The 19,734-nt window shown below is 57.6% G+C and overlaps 1 protein-coding gene and 1 pseudogene across 1 annotated transcript in view; both read left to right on the forward strand.

Moving 5' to 3' along the window:
* The first annotated feature begins 5,388 nt into the window (after positions 1–5,388).
* Positions 5,389–19,734, forward strand: part of PADI1 (peptidyl arginine deiminase 1) — a 34,387-nt gene continuing 20,041 nt past the window's right edge. The window contains exons 1-2 of the mRNA XM_069477387.1: positions 5,389–5,480; positions 19,354–19,534. Of these exons, the coding sequence (XP_069333488.1) occupies positions 5,389–5,480; positions 19,354–19,534 (273 nt within the window). The remainder of the gene's footprint in view (positions 5,481–19,353; positions 19,535–19,734) is intronic.
* Positions 5,867–5,910, forward strand: LOC138391138 (U7 small nuclear RNA; annotated as a pseudogene).

A 19,734-nucleotide genomic window follows, 5' to 3' on the forward strand; every position in this document is an offset into this window, starting at 1 on the left:
CGCAGCCCCCAGGACAGAGTCCATGTGCCAGGCCCAGCCCTGCCCCACGAACGGTGTCATTGGCACGGCTGATGCTGCCACACGGAGCCTTGGATGTCCGCAGACCTGAGGAGGGAGGTGGTGAGTCCTGCAGGTGGGCCGTGCCCAGAGAGACCTGGGCCTGGGTTCCGGGCTCTGAGGGGACTGTGTGGTTGGAGCTGGGTGACTCTCGGCCCTCGCCACTTCCTGCCGTCAGAGCCCTGGCCCTGAAGGAATCTGTCCCCTGCTGCCTCTCAATGGCCAAGTCAGAGACCCCGAGGCCCCTCCCCCACTCACCAGGACGTCGGGGGTCCTGCCCTGGGTGCCAGGGGCACGGGAGGGGGCTGGGGCTGCTTGAGGAGATCCCAGAGGGGTGAGTCAACATAAGGCTCTGAGAAGACTCGGCAGGTGTAGATCTCTGACTCCTAGAACAGCACCTGTATGCAAAAAGTGCTTAATAGGTGTTTGAAGAATGAGTGAAAACTTTGGGTCCAGACTTGGCTTTCTGTGACTTTACTGTGTCACCTCAGGTAAGTTACTGCTCTTCCCCAAGCCTTGGTTTACCCAGCTGGAAACGAAGCGGCTGGACTGACGGTCTCTGGGGGCCCTTCCAGCTTGACGAGCGGGTGGAACTGTCCCTGAGGTGCCCAGGGGTTCTGGGAGTGGAGTATGGCCACAGGGCCCAGGGTTTGGAGAACTGGGCTCTTCCAGTACCCCCACTGTCTTCCATGGCTGTTCTAGGCAAGCACCCGCACAGCAGATGGGGGACGGGTGGGGCAGGGGAGGGGACCCCCCAGGCCGAAAGAGCCCACAGCAGGTGCCAACAACATGGGAGCAGCCCCGGAGCCCACTGGTTGGTCTCAAGGCCTGAGGCAGGTGATTTTCATGCCCTGATGGTGCCAAGGCTCACCTGGGGCCAGGTAGCTTATCCTCGTGGGCATGCAGCGACTTGCCCAGCTGGAGCTATTCCCCCAACCCTCCTCGCCCGCCAATCCGTACCAATCAATGCTGGGGTCTCCAACGAACGGCCCGAGGGCTGGGTCTGGCTTACGGATGGGTTTTGCTTGGCCCCACAGCACTCTGATTTTAAGAAATGTTGATTTCTAATGCATTCGCTCCGGCAGGCTCTGTTCCCTTTGCCACAGTTGCCGCCCCTCCCTATTGTCTCGAATCTGGCAGCGACACACATTTATATTAACTGCCTGGCCCTGAAGGCATCTTTATTTATTTTTTAAAATTTTTTGCTTTACCAAAATATTTCCCCCTTTTTTACTTTTAAATTTTTATTATTTAAAAAATAGATTTAGGGGGTACAAATTGAATTCCATTACATGTGTATATTATATAGCGGTGGAGTCTGGACTTGTGGTGCACCCATCACCCGAGTAGTGCACGTTGTACCCCACAGGTAATTCTCATCCCTCCTCCCCTCCCCTCGTGCCCCCGTGAGTCCCCAGTGCCCATCATACCATCTGCAAGCCCCTGAAGCCATCTGAGTTTGGAAACTCTGATCTAGCTCAACTCTCCATTTTGCAAATGGGGGACTGCGGGGCAGGGGCTCCAAGGCTCACGGAATCTCAGATTATCTGAGGTTGGAAGAGCGCTGGAGACACCAGGGTCTCATTTTCAGATCTCTGCGCCAATATCATTTCTTCACGTGGGACTTCTCTGATCACCTCACTGAAAGCGGCACCCCATCCACTCTTCCCCTTGGCTTTCTTGGTCCTTGTCACTTTAGAAATCACAGTCTCTACCCCATCAGGTTGTTACCATCTCTCTGGCTATATGCCCCATGAGGGCAGGAGCTTGGTTTGTCTTAGCCGCTGTTGTATCCCCGGGGCCAAGAGTAACATCTGGCATGTGGAAGGTGCTCCAAAAAAATTGTTGAGAAGGGAGAAAAAGAGGCCCTGGACATTGTAGCCCCAGCACCAGGCACCTTCTCTGCAATGGCTTCCCTGGGTTGTTCCAGAGACATCCTGGGGTCACCTTAGAGTCCCACAGTCACGGGACAGCTGGCAGCCTTGTGTCCTGCGTGGGGCTGTGTTTGCTCCTGCCAGAGGGAGGGGGGCGGTGATACAGAGGGCTCTCCCACCCGTCCTCCTCCACAGCTGACCCATCCAGCCTGAAATCCCAAGTTCAAACAGACCACAGCACAGGTGTGCAGGATGTGCACTTTGTGTGTTGTGGGCAGGGCAGGGGCCCAGGCAGGTCACGGTGTCTTAAAAGAATGTTCTTTGAGCTGGAGGAAAGAAGGGAGGCGGGGTGGAAAGAGCAGAGAAGCCGAGAGGAGGAAATGCCTCTTATTTCCCTCAAAGAGAGAGTAAGGAGGGTGGCTTCATTTTTTTCTAATAATAAAAATATTGTTTTTTCATGTTTGGTCATGAAAATGATTCAAAGAATACATGAAAGCATGAGGAAGGTAAAAAATGACCCTGATATTTTAGCTCCCAGGGATGTAGTCAGCAATCAGCCCACCAGAGTCAGATGGCCGGGGCCCAAATCCTAGCTGGACCGATGTCCAGATACGAACCCTGGGAGGATCCCTAACTTCTCATGTCTCATCTGCTTCGTCTGTAAAATAGAGAGGCCCTGATCCTCCTCTCCCCTCCTCTGCCCGCCCTCTGTTCTTCCCGCTCTGCCTCCCTTCCTCTTTCCTCCAGCTCAAAGGACATTCTTTTAAGACACCGTGACCTGCCTGGGCCCTGCCCTGCCCACAATGCACAAAGGACAAATCCTGCACACCCATTCTGTGGTTTGTTTGAACTTGGGATTCCAGGCTCGATCAGTATCTGCCATCTAGTATTACTGTGAGGAAGTGAATATGTGGAAAGGTCTTAGAACAGTGCCTGGCACATGGTGAGGGCTATATACGTGTTTGCTAGCACTGTTGTCATCATTGTCTTTGCAGACAGCTCTATGCACCAACCTGCCTTCCCTCCTTCCTCTCTCTTTCCCATCAGTTCAGTTCACCCAGCCCTCCCCCCACCCCCCACTCACCCATCCGGCCTCTACCCATCCACCCATCCACCTATCCACCCATCCATCCACCCACCCACTTACCCGTCCACCCATCCATACACCCACCCACCCACTTACCCACTCATCCACCCACCCACCCATTCACCTATCCACCCACCCATCCATCCACCCACCCACTCACCCATCCATCCATCCATACACCCACCCACTTACCCACTCATCCACCCATCCACACATCCACCTACCCATCCACCCATCTAGCCATCCACCCATCTACCCATCCACCCATCTACCCATCCATCCATCCATCCATCCACTCATCCACCCACCCATCCACCCATCCACCCACCCATCCATCCATCCACCCATCTACCCACCCATCCATCCATCCATCCATCCACCCATCTACCCACCCATCCATCCATCCATCCATCCATTTAATCTTCTCTAATGAGAACATACCCATTACTCTTCAGGAAGCTGCTTTTCATACTCCGCATTACATTCCATATGAAACAGACATGTTTATGTCAATAAATTTGTTAAACAAAATAGCTCCGGTGCTGGTTAGTCAGGGTTTGGGGTGGAGGTGATGGAAACCCATCTCTGAAGTGCTGTTTTGCTGGGTTCTGTATCCATGGGATAAACCCAGGCTTTGCCTTGGTGCCTTTAGGTGTAATGAACTTTGCCGATCCCTAACATTTGCAATCAGGTGTGTTGACAATCAGAATGATCATTCCAGAAAGATCTTCAAAATCAAAAGTAACCAACTAAATGTTTAGGTCATTTTTATATTTCCTGTCTCCCTAGTCAGGCCGGGGGGTTCTGAAGGCGGGGACTGTGTGTCCCTCGCACCTTCCATCAGACGGGAGGTTCCCCAGGCAAGAAGGTTTCTCCTTCCTCCATCTCTCCCTGCGCACACTCACCCCGGACCTGTGGGTGGGGGAGTTCTGGTTCGTGTGTCCTTTGTGCCACTCCGTAATAACCCCCTGGAATGCGAGGACGCCATGGCTGAGGAGGGGTGAACTCTGATTCCAGAGGGAAGCCCTTCTCATCACTCCGGTGCCCAGTATGGAGGGAACTGAATGTCACCTGTCATTCACCATCTCCACTAAGGTCAACTACACATCTCACATTGAATAAGTCTGACACAGAGCGGCCCACTCCCCTGCCCAGCTCGCCACCCCCAGCCTCCCCATCTCTGACGACAGCTCCATCCTTCTAGCTGCTCGGGCCACAAACACTGCGGCCGCCCTTGGCCTCTCTCACACCCACATCCATTTCAGCTCTGTCTTCAAGACACATTCAGAATCCAGCCACTTCTCACCACCTTCACTGTGACCCCTGGGGCCAGGCCACCACCGTCTCCTGCCTGGGTGACGGGAGCGCCTCACTGCGCCGTCTCTCGGGATGCACATTCTGCTCATTGAACGCCGCCTATGGTCTGTCTGCCCCGAAATATAAGTATTGTCAGAGCACGGATCATGTCTGTTCTGCTCATAGTTGTGTCCGTGTCCCCTAAAGGGGTGCCTAACACATAGACGATGCCTAAAAACACTTGTCAAATGAGTAAAGGAGATTTTACAAGCACGCTCAGGACAGGTTGGAGCAGAACCGCAGTCCTGAGCTGCGAGGAGTCAGTGCTCTGAGCTCCCTTTCCTGTCTGTCTCCCCTCTGGCTGGCCAGGGAGGCTCACCTGGGGTGGCTTCCGCCATCTCTGGAGTGTGGGCGCAAGGGCAGCACCCCACCTGTGGGGGGCGGTACAGTGTGGTGTGGCGAGGCAGGTGGACCCGCCTGCCAGTTATGGCTCTGCCACTTGCTAGCACGGATCTCGCATCCTCTGCAAACGGAGGGTGCAAGTCATCGTGGGCATTTCTCGTAGTGGATACTAAGTTCCAGGCACCGCGCTAAACCTCCTACACGTGGCTCATGTCACCCCCACATCAACCCAGTGGACCAGGCACTGTTGTCACAGCTGCCAACTTACACTGGGGAAACTGAGCCGCAGAGAGATCAAACAATTCAAGAATGATCTTAGGTGGTGACAGGCAGGGCTGACATCGTTACAGCAGGGCTTCAGGCACCCGGCGTCTCAGAGGGGAGGGCAGGACCTCTGAGGGGTCTGTGGAGGCTCCACCTGATGCCCAGCCGAAGCCCCTCTTCCCCACCCTCCAGAGAGGCCTTGGGCACCTCCTCCCCAGCCCTCCTGGATTGACAGCCTCGAATGAGCAGGGCGGGCACGGAGCCAGAAGGTGGGGACCTGGCTCGGGCAGGCTAATCAGGTCACAGGGTGAAATTAAAAGGGAGGAGGAGGGCACCAGCCTGTCAGAACCCACACTCCTTCCTGGCGACCAGGTGCCCAGGAGAGGAGCTGGGGAGCCAGGGGACAGGATGGCCCTGCAGAGAGCTGTGCAGCTGTCCCTGAAGACGCCCACCCACGCCGTGTGTGTGGTGGGAGTCGAGATGCTCGTGGACGTTCACAGGTGAGAGAGGGCTGGGCGGCGCCTGCCTGGCTGCGGAGAACCGGGCTAGAACGGAGGGCCCGAGGCAGTGGGGTGGGTGCCCAGCGGGCAAATCGGGCATGCCGGGCGATGCTGGCAGGAGCGTGTTTTGACGGCCACGAAGGTGGAATTGGCTCCCGATCCTGGCAGGGAGGGACTAGGGTCTGGTCAGGTCCTCCCTGGGTCGCTGGCTCCCAGGCCCCAGGGCCAGGACACAGGCCTCAAGCCCCTGGATAAGCCTCAGGGTTCTGACTCTGAGCCCTGGCGTCAGGCTTTGGGGTCTGGGCTCTGCGTTCTGACGTCTGGGGGAGCTTGTGAAGCAGAATGAATGAATTGTCACTCAAGATAGGGAAGAGTTTAAAAAAAAAAAGTGTTCCAGCTCTTTTAGAATTTGCCTAGCAGGTTCTCCCCTCCCTCAGTTTCTCGCCATCCCCCCCACCCCCCGCGTCTCTGAGGTGCAGGGATGTGTGGGGCAGCTTGATCTTTGGAGGTCGGCTGGCGAGACCGGGACTGCTGGGTTCGGGAGGGAGTGGTGAGGGCACAGCACTATGAGTAATAGAGGACAGAATCGGAGCCAGACCTGGGACGTGTGTCTGCCATGAGATGGTGGTGGGGATAGTGACGCTGATGGTGATGACGATGGTGGCGATAATGACATCCGAGGGGGCAGCAGTCACATCACCTTCTCCTGTTGGCCCAAATCCTCTCCATCCTGGCTCTGCCCAGGTGCAGGCCGAGGCACCTGGCCCCACCAATTTCCACAGCTGGCCACTGAAGGAGGTGGGCTTGGTGGTCTCTGGAGCATTTCCAGCTCTGACAGACTGTGGACTCCATCCCTGCTGGACCAGGTGGGGGGCTCAGGGTCAGAGTCCCCCTCAAAGAGGGGCTGGGCGCTGGAGGCCTCAGCCCCCGTGCATGCCTGGTCTGGTTAATTACACCAGGCCCGGCTGCCCACCTGGCCTCAGGTGATCCTCTGCCTGGAAGTCCTCTCTGCTCCTCTCCTGGGCGGTGTCCTGGAGTCCCAGTGCTGGGGCTGGGGAGGACAGCCAGGAGCCCTGGAGGCTAGACCTGGATTCTGCTGGGAGCCCCGGCATGGGGGCTGGTTCTTCTGAGTCTAGGTGGGCAGTGGAGACCCCATTTTTTCCCTGCCCTGTTAACAAAGGGTTGCCAGATTTAACAAATAAAAATACAGGATGTCCTGTTAAGTTCAAATTTCACATAAAAAACAAATAACGTTTTTAGTATATTGCGTAAGACATATACTCAAGAATCTGCTGTTCAGCTGAAACTCAAGTTCAACCGGGCATCCTGTGTTTTATCTGGCATTCCTACCTTCACACCGAGCGCAGAGAAGGGGTCCCTAGTGGGCCTCACCTTTCCCGATTCCAGGCTGTTTCTGGAAGGTAATTTCGGGACTTCAGGCTCTGTGTGGTACTGCTAAGGCCAGAGCCTTTCATGGGGAGCCCGGAGATCTGGGTTCTGGTCCCAACTCTGCTGTAGGCTCTTACTGTCCGACATGGGCCAAGTCACTCGTCCCCATCTGAGCCCCAGTGAGATGAGCTGAGTCCCCTCTGCAGTTGAGCATGGAGGTTACACGCCCAGACTCTGCAGTCAAACAGACCTGGGTTCTCATCCGGGCTTCATTCGTGGCTGTGTGGCCCTGGGCAAGCTGCTGCACTTCTCTGAGCTTCAGTTTCTACATTTGACAAATGGAGAAACAATAGCACCAACCTTAATGGGTTTGGGGGAAGATAAATGAGACCAAGCGTGTGCTGGGTCCCTTGCACGGTGAGTGCCTTGGTGGTGCTCGTGGCTCATGGGCACCCTGTTCTCCAGCATCTGTTCTTTCCATCACACCCGAGAGGGTGGGAGGAGACGAGGACAGCTGAGGGTGTGTGTGGCAGGAACATAGGATGGTGCTGTCTGGGGGGGTCCTTAGGGAATACCAGGTACCTTGGCATCCTCAAGTGCAGGCCTGGGCCCGGCTGAGGGGCCACGGGAAGCTGCCTGGGTGGTTCACGGCTGCTGTGCTCTGGTTGGCCCTGGGGGGAGGGGCTGCCTCAGGGTCCTGAACTGAACACACGGGAGGCCCCTGCCCACGGGCTCTTCATGAACCTTCACCCCGGACACTGGTGGTGGCTGGGGTCTTAGCTACTGAGAGTCTTTAAACCAGAACACAGACGTTCATTCGGCAGCAATAAGGCAGAACTTCCCGCCAGCCAGGGCTGCACAAGTGGAGAAAGGGGGGCACGGGATTGTCGGCCTGGGAAGGTTTTTGAGAGGGGCCCCAAGCTCACTCCAGGAGCTGGGCTGGCCGGGAGGAAAGTGCTACACTGGAGGACGAATGATGAACTTGGGACGTCCCCACCCATTTGCCCGGTGCCTGGTTCCCGCTGAAGCCAAGGAAGGGGTTTCTCTGGCCTTGCTGGTAGGAGGGGGACGCCTCCTGGGAGAGGAGGTGTGCCGGTCACCTGAGCTGCGCCCTCCAGGAGATGGGCGTGTAGGGGGAACATCACCGGAAGTGATTAATTCCCCCAGGGGCTGTGTGGACTGGTTATTTGGAGAAATATTTGTGTTTTGGGTAATTGTGTGCCCCAGGGTGTCCCAGCCTGAGGAACCCTTAGGAGTCCCCGACTCGGCACGTGCTGTAGACCCCACTCCCGCACCCCAGCAAGCTGGCTCAGCACCCCGACCCTTGCACCCCAGTGGGCCAGCTCACCACCCTGACTCCTGGGCCTGGCCACACTGCCCTGGCTGTCCCTGTCCTTGCCTGGGGCCTTGAGATGGCTCATGCCAATAAAGCATGAGCAGTGTGGGGAATCCATGAGTGGGTCCAGTGTGGCCCTCCGTGTCTGCCCAGAGGCCGGAGTCAGAGCCCCAGGCTGGAGGCCATAATGAATGTTTATTCTTTGGGATGAAGAAGGCTGGCTGGGCAGGGGACGGGACATTCTCCTGGACTTTTCCCAGGCCTTCCCCACCCCTGCCAAAGCATCAGTGCAAAACAGACTCTTCAGATCAGAGCGCAGTAGAATTCGAGGGGTACAGGGGACAGATGCTGTAGGGCCTCTCAGATGCATTTTCTGGGGTTCCCTGTATTTTGGAAAATGAAAACACCAAGACAGAGTTGTAAAATGTGTGATATTATTAGTGTGCACATTGAGTAAATTAATGCTTTTAACCGGCATAGAACAATGAAGCATAATTGTGCTCTTCATGGGATAATTACAGGACTGGTGCCGACACTAATTTCTAGCGACTGACAGGCTGCCAGCGCTGGGCTGGGACACCTGCTGTCCTCGCTCTGTCCTGTTGCTGTGTCACCCACACAGGAAGGACGCCCTTCGTGAGAAGGGATCTAAAAGTTCAAGTGTTGGTGTTCCTGGCGAACGTGAGGCTGGCCGGGTCATGTGAGCTCCACGGGCGCTGATGGCCCGGGGGTCGTAGAATCTGCACTCACACGGCGGCGGCGCCTGGGCATTCTTGAAACGTAAAGTCCTGGCTTTGGGAAGGGCCTCAGAAGCCAGCCCTCAATTCTACAGGCCTCCCCGCCTCCCCGGGTCCCTGCTGCCACCTGCCTTTTGGGACCCCCTCAGGCGCCCCACTTCCTGCCCTTCCCTTCCTGTCATTTCCTGGGCTGTAGTCTTGGAATCTGTCCTCGTTCTGCACTTTCTCCGCCTCACTCTCAGCTCCCGTCCCTGCCCACCCCCAGCTCTCCCTCCCCCTTCCCGGTTCACAGCCTGCCTTTCAGGAGGGCCTGGGCTGGGGGAGGGGCTGAGAGGACCCCATGCAGGTCCTGCTCTAGGTGCAGGGAGCACAGGGCAGTGGGTCACCTGTGGTGTTGCGGTTCTTCCCCGCCCCCCACGGCGCTTTCCCTCCACCGTGCTGTCCTCCCCTTGCTCTGTCCTCCCTCCACTGTGCTGTCGTCCCCTTGCTCTGTCCTTCCTTCACCGTGCTGTCCTCCCCTTTCTGTCCTCCCTCCACCGTGCTGTCGTCCCCTTGCTCTGTCCTTCCTTCACCCCGCTGTCCTCCCCTTTCTGTCCTCCCTTCACTGTGCCGTCCTGAGCAGCTTTGGCCTGTTCTCCGTGGCTTCTATGCAGCTGCTCAGCTCTGCCGAGCCACTGGGCCCCTGGGGTGTGTGTGTTGGGGCTGGGGAATGGGATGTGGGGCTGGAAGGAACTGGAAATCCACACCCAGCCAAGGACAGCAGCCACCAGGAGAGGAGCCCCAGCTGTGAGCTGGGAAAGGCCAGGGGATTCCAGATGCTGCCCTCCAGCTGGGCACCGGGGCTCTTGGGGCTGGTGCTGAGGAAGCTGGGACCTGCAGGGTGGTGGCAGGGCCCTGGCCTCTCAGGTGACACAGGCCTGTGTTTGGGCCTCCAAGTGCACCCTGGGCTGCAGAGCAGAGAACCCGGTCGCCCTGCATGTGAGGCCAAAACCACCGGAAGCCCTGCCGCGTGCTTCTCCCTCGTGCCTTCCCAGCACCCCAGTGACCCCTGCCGCCCCCACCCTGGCTCTCAGGCACCCTGCGGGGAGAGGGGGGCAGAGGGAAGGTCAAAAACTCCAAAGCAGGACCATGCAGAGGGTGCAGCTGGTGTGTCCAGCCAGGCTGGGCGCGAGGCTGTGGGACAGAGGGACGAGCAGGCTGGGCTTCCGGACGTGGGTAAGGAGGAAGGAGGCTGGACCCCATCCTGGAGGCTCCACCCTGGCTGAGCCCACAGGAGGAAGCCCACGGTGGTGGTGGGGGGCACCCGAGAGCCAGTCCAACCACAGCTGAGAGCAGAGTGGCTGCTGATCACGACTGCCGGTGGGGGAGTGGGGGGGCGGGCAGGCTGGTCTCTGCAGGCTGTGTGACGTTGGGCCAGTGACTTACCCTTTCTGAGCCGGTTTTCTCCCACGCTAGATGGGAATGACCTCATTTACTGTTTGTACCTGTGAAGTTGGCACCTTTAGTTTTCCCGTTTCACAGATGAGCATTTCCACAGTCCACGGAGCACAGGTATGCTTTAGGAAGAGAAGTGACAGGATGACTTGGGCCCTAAACTCAGGGCCCTTCCTCTCAGGGACGCTCCAGCCCCCAGCCCCCACCTGCTTCTGCTGGGAGACCAGTGAGTGAAAGCTGCCCCTCCTCCCTGGCCCCCAATCCTGGGAGGCCGGGGTCCGCTTGAGGGAAGGCTGTCGGCCTGGGCCCTCCTCCCGGGCTCTCTGGGTGCCCCTCCCTGAGCAATGACAGGGCACAAGGCACCCATGATCATTATTGCTAGAAAAGAGAGGACACAGCCAACCCGTGTGTGATTCCAGACTTCCAAGAAAAAGTCTGTGTGCCGTGCGGTCTATGGGCCATCGGCCATCACCTCCCCCCGCCCCCCGACCTCGGTTAGCCACAGCCAGCCCCGGGGGGTGGGGGGACCAACGGGAAGACCTAAGCCAGGGCCAGGAGCCCAGGGGGCAGGAGGTCTGAGCTGCCCCCCTCCCACTGCCTGGCACCCACGCCTCTTCTCTTTCACCAACGCTCCTGGGCACCTGCCCTGTGCCTGGCTCTGGGGGTGGCATGATACGGCCTGTGCCCGCCTATGAGGGGTTCCCGTCTTAGCTGGGGAGTTAAACACATTTCAGGGTGTGGATTTTAATGATCACACACCTAAGCCATTTTCTTGGTCAGGTAGGAGAGTGAAGGGAGGTGCAAGAGTCCTTATCCACAGGGCCTGTGTCCTCTCTTGCCTGGGTCTGCCACTCCCCCATGCCCATCAGATGCCCTCTGTGACGGAATGACAATGATGGTGGCCCTGTTTTAAGTGCTCACTGCACTATCTCAGTTAAATCTCACAACAAGCCTGTGAGGCAGGGACTACTGTGATCCCCATTTTGTGTACAAACTAACACAGTCACACAGCCCACAAATGCCAGAGCTGGGATTTGGACCCAGGTCTGCCTGATTCCAGATTCTGTGAGCTCAACCTTAAGATTTGCCCACGATCTGGGAATCTTTCCTGTTGCTGAGTCAGTCTGCGGGGTGGGGTGGTGCAGGGCAGCGGCTGAGCTTTGGTGGCAGAGCCAGGTGGGGTCCTAAGCCAGCTCTGCCGTGGTCGCCCTCCGTGGGACATCTGAATTTCAGTTCATGTTCTGTAAGATGGGCAGAAGAATGACTCGCTTGCTCAGCAGGCGGAGGCTGGGGATGGACAGAGGAGGAAGTACAACCACTCCGTAGACTGTGCTGCACCTGCCCGTGCGGACCCAGGCGTGGTTTGTTTCTGCTTTCCTGGTGTCCGGGGTGGTGCCTGGCGCACAGTGGGTGTTCAGGAACGCACGTTGAGGCAGAGCTGCTGGCAGCTCTAATGGGAGCTCCGTGTGCCCCCGGGGGGCTGCTGGCCTTCAGCATTGGAGCCCTGGGGGTGAGGGGTGGCTGGCACTGTGGGACTGTCACTCCCTGCAGAACTGCCCACGGAGCTGCTGCACCAGAGGGGACTTGCTGGTTCCTGCTGGCTGATCCTATGGCATTTCCTGTGGTTCAGTCCGGGACACCTGGAGATTGGCACCTCCTGGGCTCTTGGCTGGCAGGAGGCTGGCGGGTGTGCGGGGAGCCACGGGCGCAGCTGGCACTGGCTGCTCCCCAGCCTTTCTGTCTGATTCTGCATAATTCTCCCCTCCCGCCCCCACCCCTCACCCGGCACAGCGCCCCCATGACCCCCCGGGGCAGGCGATGTCCCAGCTGCGGGGCAGGAGGGATGGCAGGCTGACCTCGCTGGGGCTGCTGTGCTCCTCTTTCCCTAGAGACCAGGTGGTGAACTTCCGAGTGGCTGAGATAGGTTGGCCTGCCAAGCCCCAGTGGGTGGGAGCTTCTGGGAGGCACGTTGCAGCCGAGCAAAAGGAAATGCTTTCTAATTACCTGAGCCGTCCAAGCAGAGAAGGCTGTGATGTAGTGAGCTGCCCGTCACAGGGAGTGTTCCCGCACAGAGTCCTGTGCTCCGAGGCCCCTCTGACCCAAGGCCTAGGACAGACAGGGACCAGGAGGTCACGGGCACCCTCCTCCTGGCCTGCACTCACCTTGCCCTTGCGAGGTTCACGTGCACGAGTGGGGACAAGTGGAGGTGACTTTCCTGCCTTGGTGCCCCCATCCTGCTGTAGGCCTTCCCAGCCCGCCCCTCAGAAACCTTGCTGACGACCTTGTGTTGCCATGTTTCCTTCCTACGCCCTCCCCGACTATCTTTTTCGTTCCAGTCCCCGACAGGGACAAGCTGAGGGCACGTTAATGCCAGCCAGGGCAGCACAAGGTGGGAGACAAGCCCAATGCTGCCTCCTCGCTTTGCCACCTGAGGAAAGTTACTTAACATCTCTGAGACGATTTCTTCATCTGTTAAACGGGGACAGTGACATCTACCTGGGAGGGTGGTTGTGAGGCACACAGGAGGTCATGGGTATCAAAAGCTAAGCGCGTGCCCCGCACATAGTAGGTGCCTGAAAATGCGGGCCCTTTCTCCACTGCAGTGCTAAGCGAAACACGCTCCCTTAGGCCCGAGCCAGCGAGCGGGCACATCCCGTGGCACCCGTCCCATCCTCTGCGCCTCCTGTGGTGAGATTCTCTAAGAATGTTCTCCGTTCTCCTCCTAGCCTGTCTGTTGAATCTGGTGCGCCTGGCCCTGCTCTGGGCAAGGGGCGGGGGACGGTGCAGGGGGAGTCAGGAGGGGGCTGCTCTGGGCCGCACAGGGGCCCAGGAAGATCTCAACCAGTGCTGTGGGGCACAGGAAGGACGTGGCTTCCGGCTGGAGTGGACTGGGCTTTCGGGGCCGGTGGGGGGTGCTCTGAGAAGAGCAACAGTGATGGTGACGAGGACCTCTAAGGCTGATGGCTGTTTCTCTTCAGATGTGTCGTCTCACAGAACCCCCAGCAGCCCTGGGAAGTAGCTCTTTGGATTGTGCCCATTTTACAGAGGAGGGAAATCAAGGCTCAGAGCAGTTGAGAGACCAGGTCTGAGGCCACACTCCACTCCACAGAAGAGGGGGCATTTGAAGTGGGTCTTGAAGACTGCAAAACACTCCTGCCCCCAACCCTGTCCCAGCAGAGGAGGGGGGAGGGGCCTTGTGAGGGCACAGGCTCCTCAGCGTAACAATGGAAATGATGACAAAGATAATAACAATAATTACAAGGACACTCAGCAGGGGTGACTCCTGTAGTAGTAATGATTGTGGCCCCTTTCATTTAAAGGGGTGCTTTTAAATCCATTGCCTCACCTGACTGTGGTTTGGGGACATTCCAGGAGTGCATACCTGGGGTTTGGTTGGGTCTGGGGGCTGCACCATGAGATGTCACCAGAGGGAAGCAGCCTGGGCAGGTGAAGATTGGGAGGGGCCCAGGAGCAGCTCGGAAGAGCTGGTGGGGGCAAATCCCACTGTGGGGCAGCCCGGGACTCACCCCAAGCCCCCACACCTGCCTGTCGCACCCCCCAAAAGCAGCCCACGCATCTGGGCACCTGAGAGATGGAGCAGCGTGAGCCCCGTCTGCAGGGCCTGGGGCAGGGGCGGGGGTGGCGTGCCAAGGGAGTGAGAATCCGAGGCAGCGCGGTGCCCGCCTGGCATAACCTGCTCCGCTCTGGCACTGGCGAGAAACAGCAGCCCCCTCCCCCGGCTCTTCCTGGTAGTTTCAAAGCTCCTGCTATGGCACCCGCAGCTCTCTGGCAGCTGAGGCCAACCTGGATGGGGCGACGGGCTGAGCCTTGAAGGCAGTGGGTGCGGCTGGGACTAGAACAGGCCCCGCCCAGAGGCCAGGGGAGGAAGCCGCCTTTCCCCCAAGGCCCGCCCTCTAGGTGCTTCCCACTCGCCTGGCACCTGCAGGGGAGTGAGAGGCTGGGACCAGGAGCCCAGCACCTGCCCCAGAGAGGGGTGAATGGAGGCACGAGCTCCTGAGCGAGTCTGGGGTGGGAAGGGGGCAGATCCAACTGCAGGAAGCCGTGCTGGGCTCAGAGGGTCCCGACAGCCCCAGGAGAACCGTACCCTGTCTTTTCTCTCCTTCTCTCATTGTTGTGATTGTTGTTATTATTTTTTTACGCGGACTCCTAATAGGGGGTTTTGTGGCCAAGCTGAGACTTGGAGATGTCACCTTTTGCCCAAGGCTGGGGATTGGCTCCACAGAGCCCTCCGCCCCTTGAAAGGGCTGCGTCTGGCGGTGGCAGTCTCTGAGAGAGGTGGGGCAGGGGACTCCCGTGAACTGGAAACGCTTCTGCCACGAGCTGGGCACCCCGGGCTCAGGCCACTCACTCTCAGGGTGCGGGGGCCGGGGCTCTGGATTCAAATCCCAGTTCCGCCGCCTCCCGGCTGGGCAGTCCTGAAAAAGCCACTCCGTGGTCCCGAGCTGCCGTGTCCTCATCCGGAAGGCATGTGTCGTGCTCCTGGTCCACACCGGGCACTGAGCTGGATGCGGAGGTGACAGCAGCGTTGGGAGAGAATAAAACAGAAAATGTCCCCGCGTTCTAGAGGGGGAGACGTGCGATGAGCGGGTCCACAATCTGTCAGGTGACCAGGGCTGCGGGTGGGAACAAGGCTGGGGTCAGAGAGCAGTGGGTTCACGGTGTCACTCACTGCACGCTGTTCGCCACGGGGTGGTCCGGAGAGACCTCTCTGAGAAGGAAGCCAGGGACTGAGCATACAGCAGGTATCTATGAGAGGAACGTTCCCGATCAAGAGAGCTGCAGGCTTGAGGAAGAGCAAGGAACCGAGCGTGAGGGCGTGCGGGAGGTCGGGAAGGTGGCTGGCAGACCGCACAGGCTCCGAGGACAGGTTTTGAGCGTGTGGCCTCGGCAGGGACATGGCCTGACTTTTGTTTTAAAAGGTCCCTCTGGCTGTCGTGTTGAGGACAGACTGGGGGGGTTGGGGAGAGGATGCAGGAGACCAGCCTGTTGTAAAAATCCACGAGGGAGAAACTGGTCGCTTGGACGGGGTGTGAGCCCTGGCGGAGGTGAGAGCAGCCAGCGTCTGGCGCTGTCGTGATGGTGGAGTGGAAGGGACTCTCTGAGGGACCGGCTGGGAGTGTGGGGGAAGCAGGGGAGGGGAGGACGGAGCTGAGGACGGAGCTGGGAGGGCTGGGCAGGGGCAGGCTGGGAGGCAACGCGGAAGCAGGAGTTTGGCTGTGGACATGGGAATTTAACATGCCTGCCACACACCCAGGAAGACACTCCACAGACAGGTTGAGGTCTGGGATGTGGGGACGGAGGTGTGGGAGTTCTGAGCACATCCCTGTGGCAGGTGGAGATCACCAAGGGGGTGGGTGCGGACAGAGAGGAGAAGGGGACCGAGGCCTGGGCCGGGGCAGCTGTGCTGGAGCTGGCTGGGGGGAATCTGCCGGTGGCTGAGGGATCCTCTTCCAATTACACGTTCCAGAACTGGCAGACAGACCATAGAGGGGTTCAGGGACCCGCCAGAGCTACTGTGAGACGCACCTGAGCTGAACCTTCATCAACCACCTGGTCTCCGTGAGCCCTTGCTCTGCCTGGCGGACCACGGTGATGTTTGGGTCTCCTGGGCCAGTTCAGGGTCAGTGCCGGGTAAAACTAGCAAAGTCTGATGGGTTCCTTTTCCCCAGTGCACAGTCACCCTGGAAAAAAGTTTAAGTCCTTCTGGGGAAGGCTGGGAGAAGGATTAACAGTATACATCTTTGGCAGTGTACCAGGGTCCTGTGTTAAGGAGACCTGAGTGTTTATCTTTTAGGAAGTTTATGAGCCCATTGTTAAACACAGCCATTATTTAAAATGAAACTATATACACCTAAAATTAAATAAACTATATTAAAAACAAAGGTAATAGGCCGGGCGCGGTGGCTCACGCCTGTAATCCTAGCACTCTGGGAGGCCGAGGTGGGCGGATCGTTTGAGCTCAGGAGTTCGAGACCAGCCTGAGCAAGAGCGAGACCCCATCTCTACTAAAAATAGAAAGAAATTATATGGACAGCTAAAAATATATATAGAAAAAATTAGCCGGGCATGGTGGCGCATGCCTGTAGTCCCAGCTACTCGGGAGGCTGAGACAGGAGGATCTCTTGAGCCCAGGAGTTTGAGGTTGCTGTGAGCTAGGCTGACGCCACAGCACTCACTCTAGCCTGGGCAACAGAGCGAGACTCTGTCTCAAAAAAAAAAAAAAAAACAAAAAAAAAACAAAGGTAATAATACTGAAAACTCATCACTTTTTAATTACTTTATTGCATTCCACCATTATCTATGTATGGTAGAAATAGCTCTGTAACGAAGTGCCACCAGGCGTCTCTTCGAGAGCTTGTTTGGAGGTTCTAGCAGCGGAGCGCAGCCACCCGTATACCCTTGACAGAAGAACGGTCCTCCTCTATTGGGGAAGGTTGTCCTCTTCGACAGAGCGCGCAGCTTCGGGAGGGACGCACGTGGAGCAGAGAGGGGGGAGGGGACACCCACCCAGCCAGATGAGCCGAATCAACCCTGGTGATCAATGGGGTGACAACGTCACAGCCAGATGGCCCTCACATCCCACACATCCCTTTGAAACTCTGAGTTCAACGACATTGGGCTGGTCTCGTGAAACCGGCCATAGTGGGAGAGTTTACATCACAGAAATCGGCAAAGGCTACATCAACCTACTCAGAAAGTGATGAGAAAGGTTGAAAATGCTGATGACACTTAAAAGTGTGTTGTGTCTGTAGTCACTACATTGCGGTTAGCACCCAAAATTGAGGAAGTATTTTCCCAGTTTTATCTGATTCAGCCAAACGTTGCTCCTTGATGAATGAGTGAAGTGTGACATGCGTCTTCATTGGTTCACTTTCACCTTGTTCATGAACACGAGCAAAAATATCAACCCACATGCACATCACGTAGCAGATTTAATGGCAATACTAGGGAGAGAATTAGCGGACGGGGATGCGATTGCATTCGTCAAGTCACGGCTGGATTGCAACCACAGGTTGGCTACAGTTCTGTGAGAATCAATGAGCCATAGAGAATGTATAACACATTTTACAATAAAAAGTAGCATATATTATATTATTATTTGCACACGGTGTGCTACACATCATTTATACCAGTAAAATTTATGATAAATTATATATATGCCTAAGACCCTCCCCACCGAGAGCTGGTTGTTAGACCTTCGCCAGCACAGCACTGCCTGGAATCAGGGTCAGGGCGGTCAGAGGACAGCGAGCAGAGCCTGTGTCCCAAAGTGTTTCAAGCACAGATAATCCTCTGGGCCAAGTGCATCTGACAGGTCAAGAGGAAGAAGAGGGGGGACCCTTGGATTTGGCGACGCAGCGGTTTCCATGGCGAGGTGGGGAGGAAAGGCTGATTGGAGGCGGGTTGCAAAGGCAACGGGAAGAAGGAACTGGGTGGCAAGTTCCTGCAGGAGGAGCGAAGAAATGAGGGGTCTGGGAGGATGACTTTAGGGTGGGTGATATTCACTGCACATCTGCATGCTGGGCGCGAGAGAGTGAGAAGGGGCAGTGGGGGGGGGATGCCCATGAGCAGGGGAGGTGCACTGGGGCAGTTCGCTCCCTGTCCCAGGAGGGCAGGAGTGGCCGGGGGCTCAGAGGCAGGTGGCCTGGGAGGTTATGGGCTCTGAGTGAGGAGGAGGAGGGGATGGATGTTTGGTTTTCTAAGACACTGAAAGCAAAAAGAGGCTCGAGAAATGTTGTAGGACTGCCATGCAGTGTCAAGGGTCCCTTGGGATCAGCGGTGATGAGTCCAAGGGAGCCGTGGTCACCCGTGCGTGCGGTGCAGGTACAGAGGGGTTTGATGGTGGCTGGGGTGTTGCCAGGCAGCACAGGAAGGAAAGGCAGGCAAAAGGGAACAGAGCACCGGAGGGACCACAACAGGGGACTGTGGAATCTAAACCGGCGAAGGGAAGAGAGATTGTGGGGGGTGAGGAACAGTGAGAAGGGGAAGAGAGGATCGAGGGTCCCGGTGGGGCTGAGGGCTTGGTGGCATTGGCATGTCAGGAGGGAGCTGGAATGTCAGGAGGTGGTGTCTGAGTGGGTGCTAACAGGGTCGCTTGTAGTGGGTGCAGTTCTTGGTAATGACACTGTAGACGGCCCATCTGTGGGACAGAGGGGCTGAGGCCAGGAGGAGGACAGGGTAATTGGAAGACATGTCACAAGGCTGAAGGGCCAGGGTGCTGCCACACAATCCACATGGCCACATGGGGAGAAGACGGGCAAGGTGCCACATGACATGGAGGGATGAGGGCTCACCAAGAAGGTGACAGTTAGGCAGGGCCCTGGCAGGGCTGAGGGAGCCAGCTGTGTGGATGTCTGGGGAGGAGCATTCTAGGCAGAGGGATCAGCCAATGCAAAGGCCCCGAGGCAGGACAGCCTGGCATCTTCCTGGCACAGCAGGAAGGCCAGTGCGGCCAGAGACAATGGAAGAGGAGGTCAGGGAGGTGGCGGGGGCAGATGGGGAGGGGCTTTGCATGCTGGTGTGAGGACTTTGCCTTTCCCGAGTTTGATGGAAACCACAGCTTCTGAGCAAAGGAGCAGCACACTCTGCTATATGCAGAGTGGACTGTGGTTGGGCTCACAGGTGGGACCAGGGAGCCCAGTGAAGAAGGTGCCCAGCAGTGTGGGTGAGCGGTGCGGGTTTGAACCTCAGCCTTGGCAGCGGAGGTGGTCGGTCAAATGGATTTCCTGTTGAGTTAGAGGATTTGGAAGTGCCAGATTGGGAAGAGACTTGGGCATGGGGTGGGGGTGTCCACAGGTCGCCATCTGTGCCCTGGCTGCCTCGTGCCCCACCCAGGGTGGCCTCCTGGCCAGAGCCACTGCCCCAGTCTCCCCAGCCCTGGCAGCCCCAGCTCCCCACCCCGCCGTGGCCCCTCTCCTGAGCACCTGGGCTTCTTCCTCTCTCCCCTCTCTGCCAGCGATGTGCCCAGGGGCGCCAAGACCTTCGGGCTCTCTGGGAGCTCCGGGGTGGAGGTCTTTGTGGTCTACAATCCCACACGGGTGACAGAACCCACAGGCAAGGCCCGCTGGCCCCTGGATGCCAAAGTGGATGTGGTCGTATCCATGGACACAGCCAGCAAGGACTTAAACGACCGTAAGGTAAGAGGCCACTTCCTCGTGGTGAGGGGCTGGATCTCCCCACGCCGTATCCACGGTAAGAGCCCCCAGGGCATGTTCCCGTTCACAAAGCGCCTCACTTAGCCAAACCCACATCCGCACAACACATCTTCATACAACCCCATAGACACCCAAACACACAAACCACACTAACACCCCAACATCACACGTGTATGCAGGAA

The sequence above is a fragment of the Eulemur rufifrons genome, chromosome 8 (genome assembly GCF_041146395.1).
Source record: "Eulemur rufifrons isolate Redbay chromosome 8, OSU_ERuf_1, whole genome shotgun sequence".
NCBI classification, from domain to species: domain Eukaryota; kingdom Metazoa; phylum Chordata; class Mammalia; order Primates; family Lemuridae; genus Eulemur; species Eulemur rufifrons.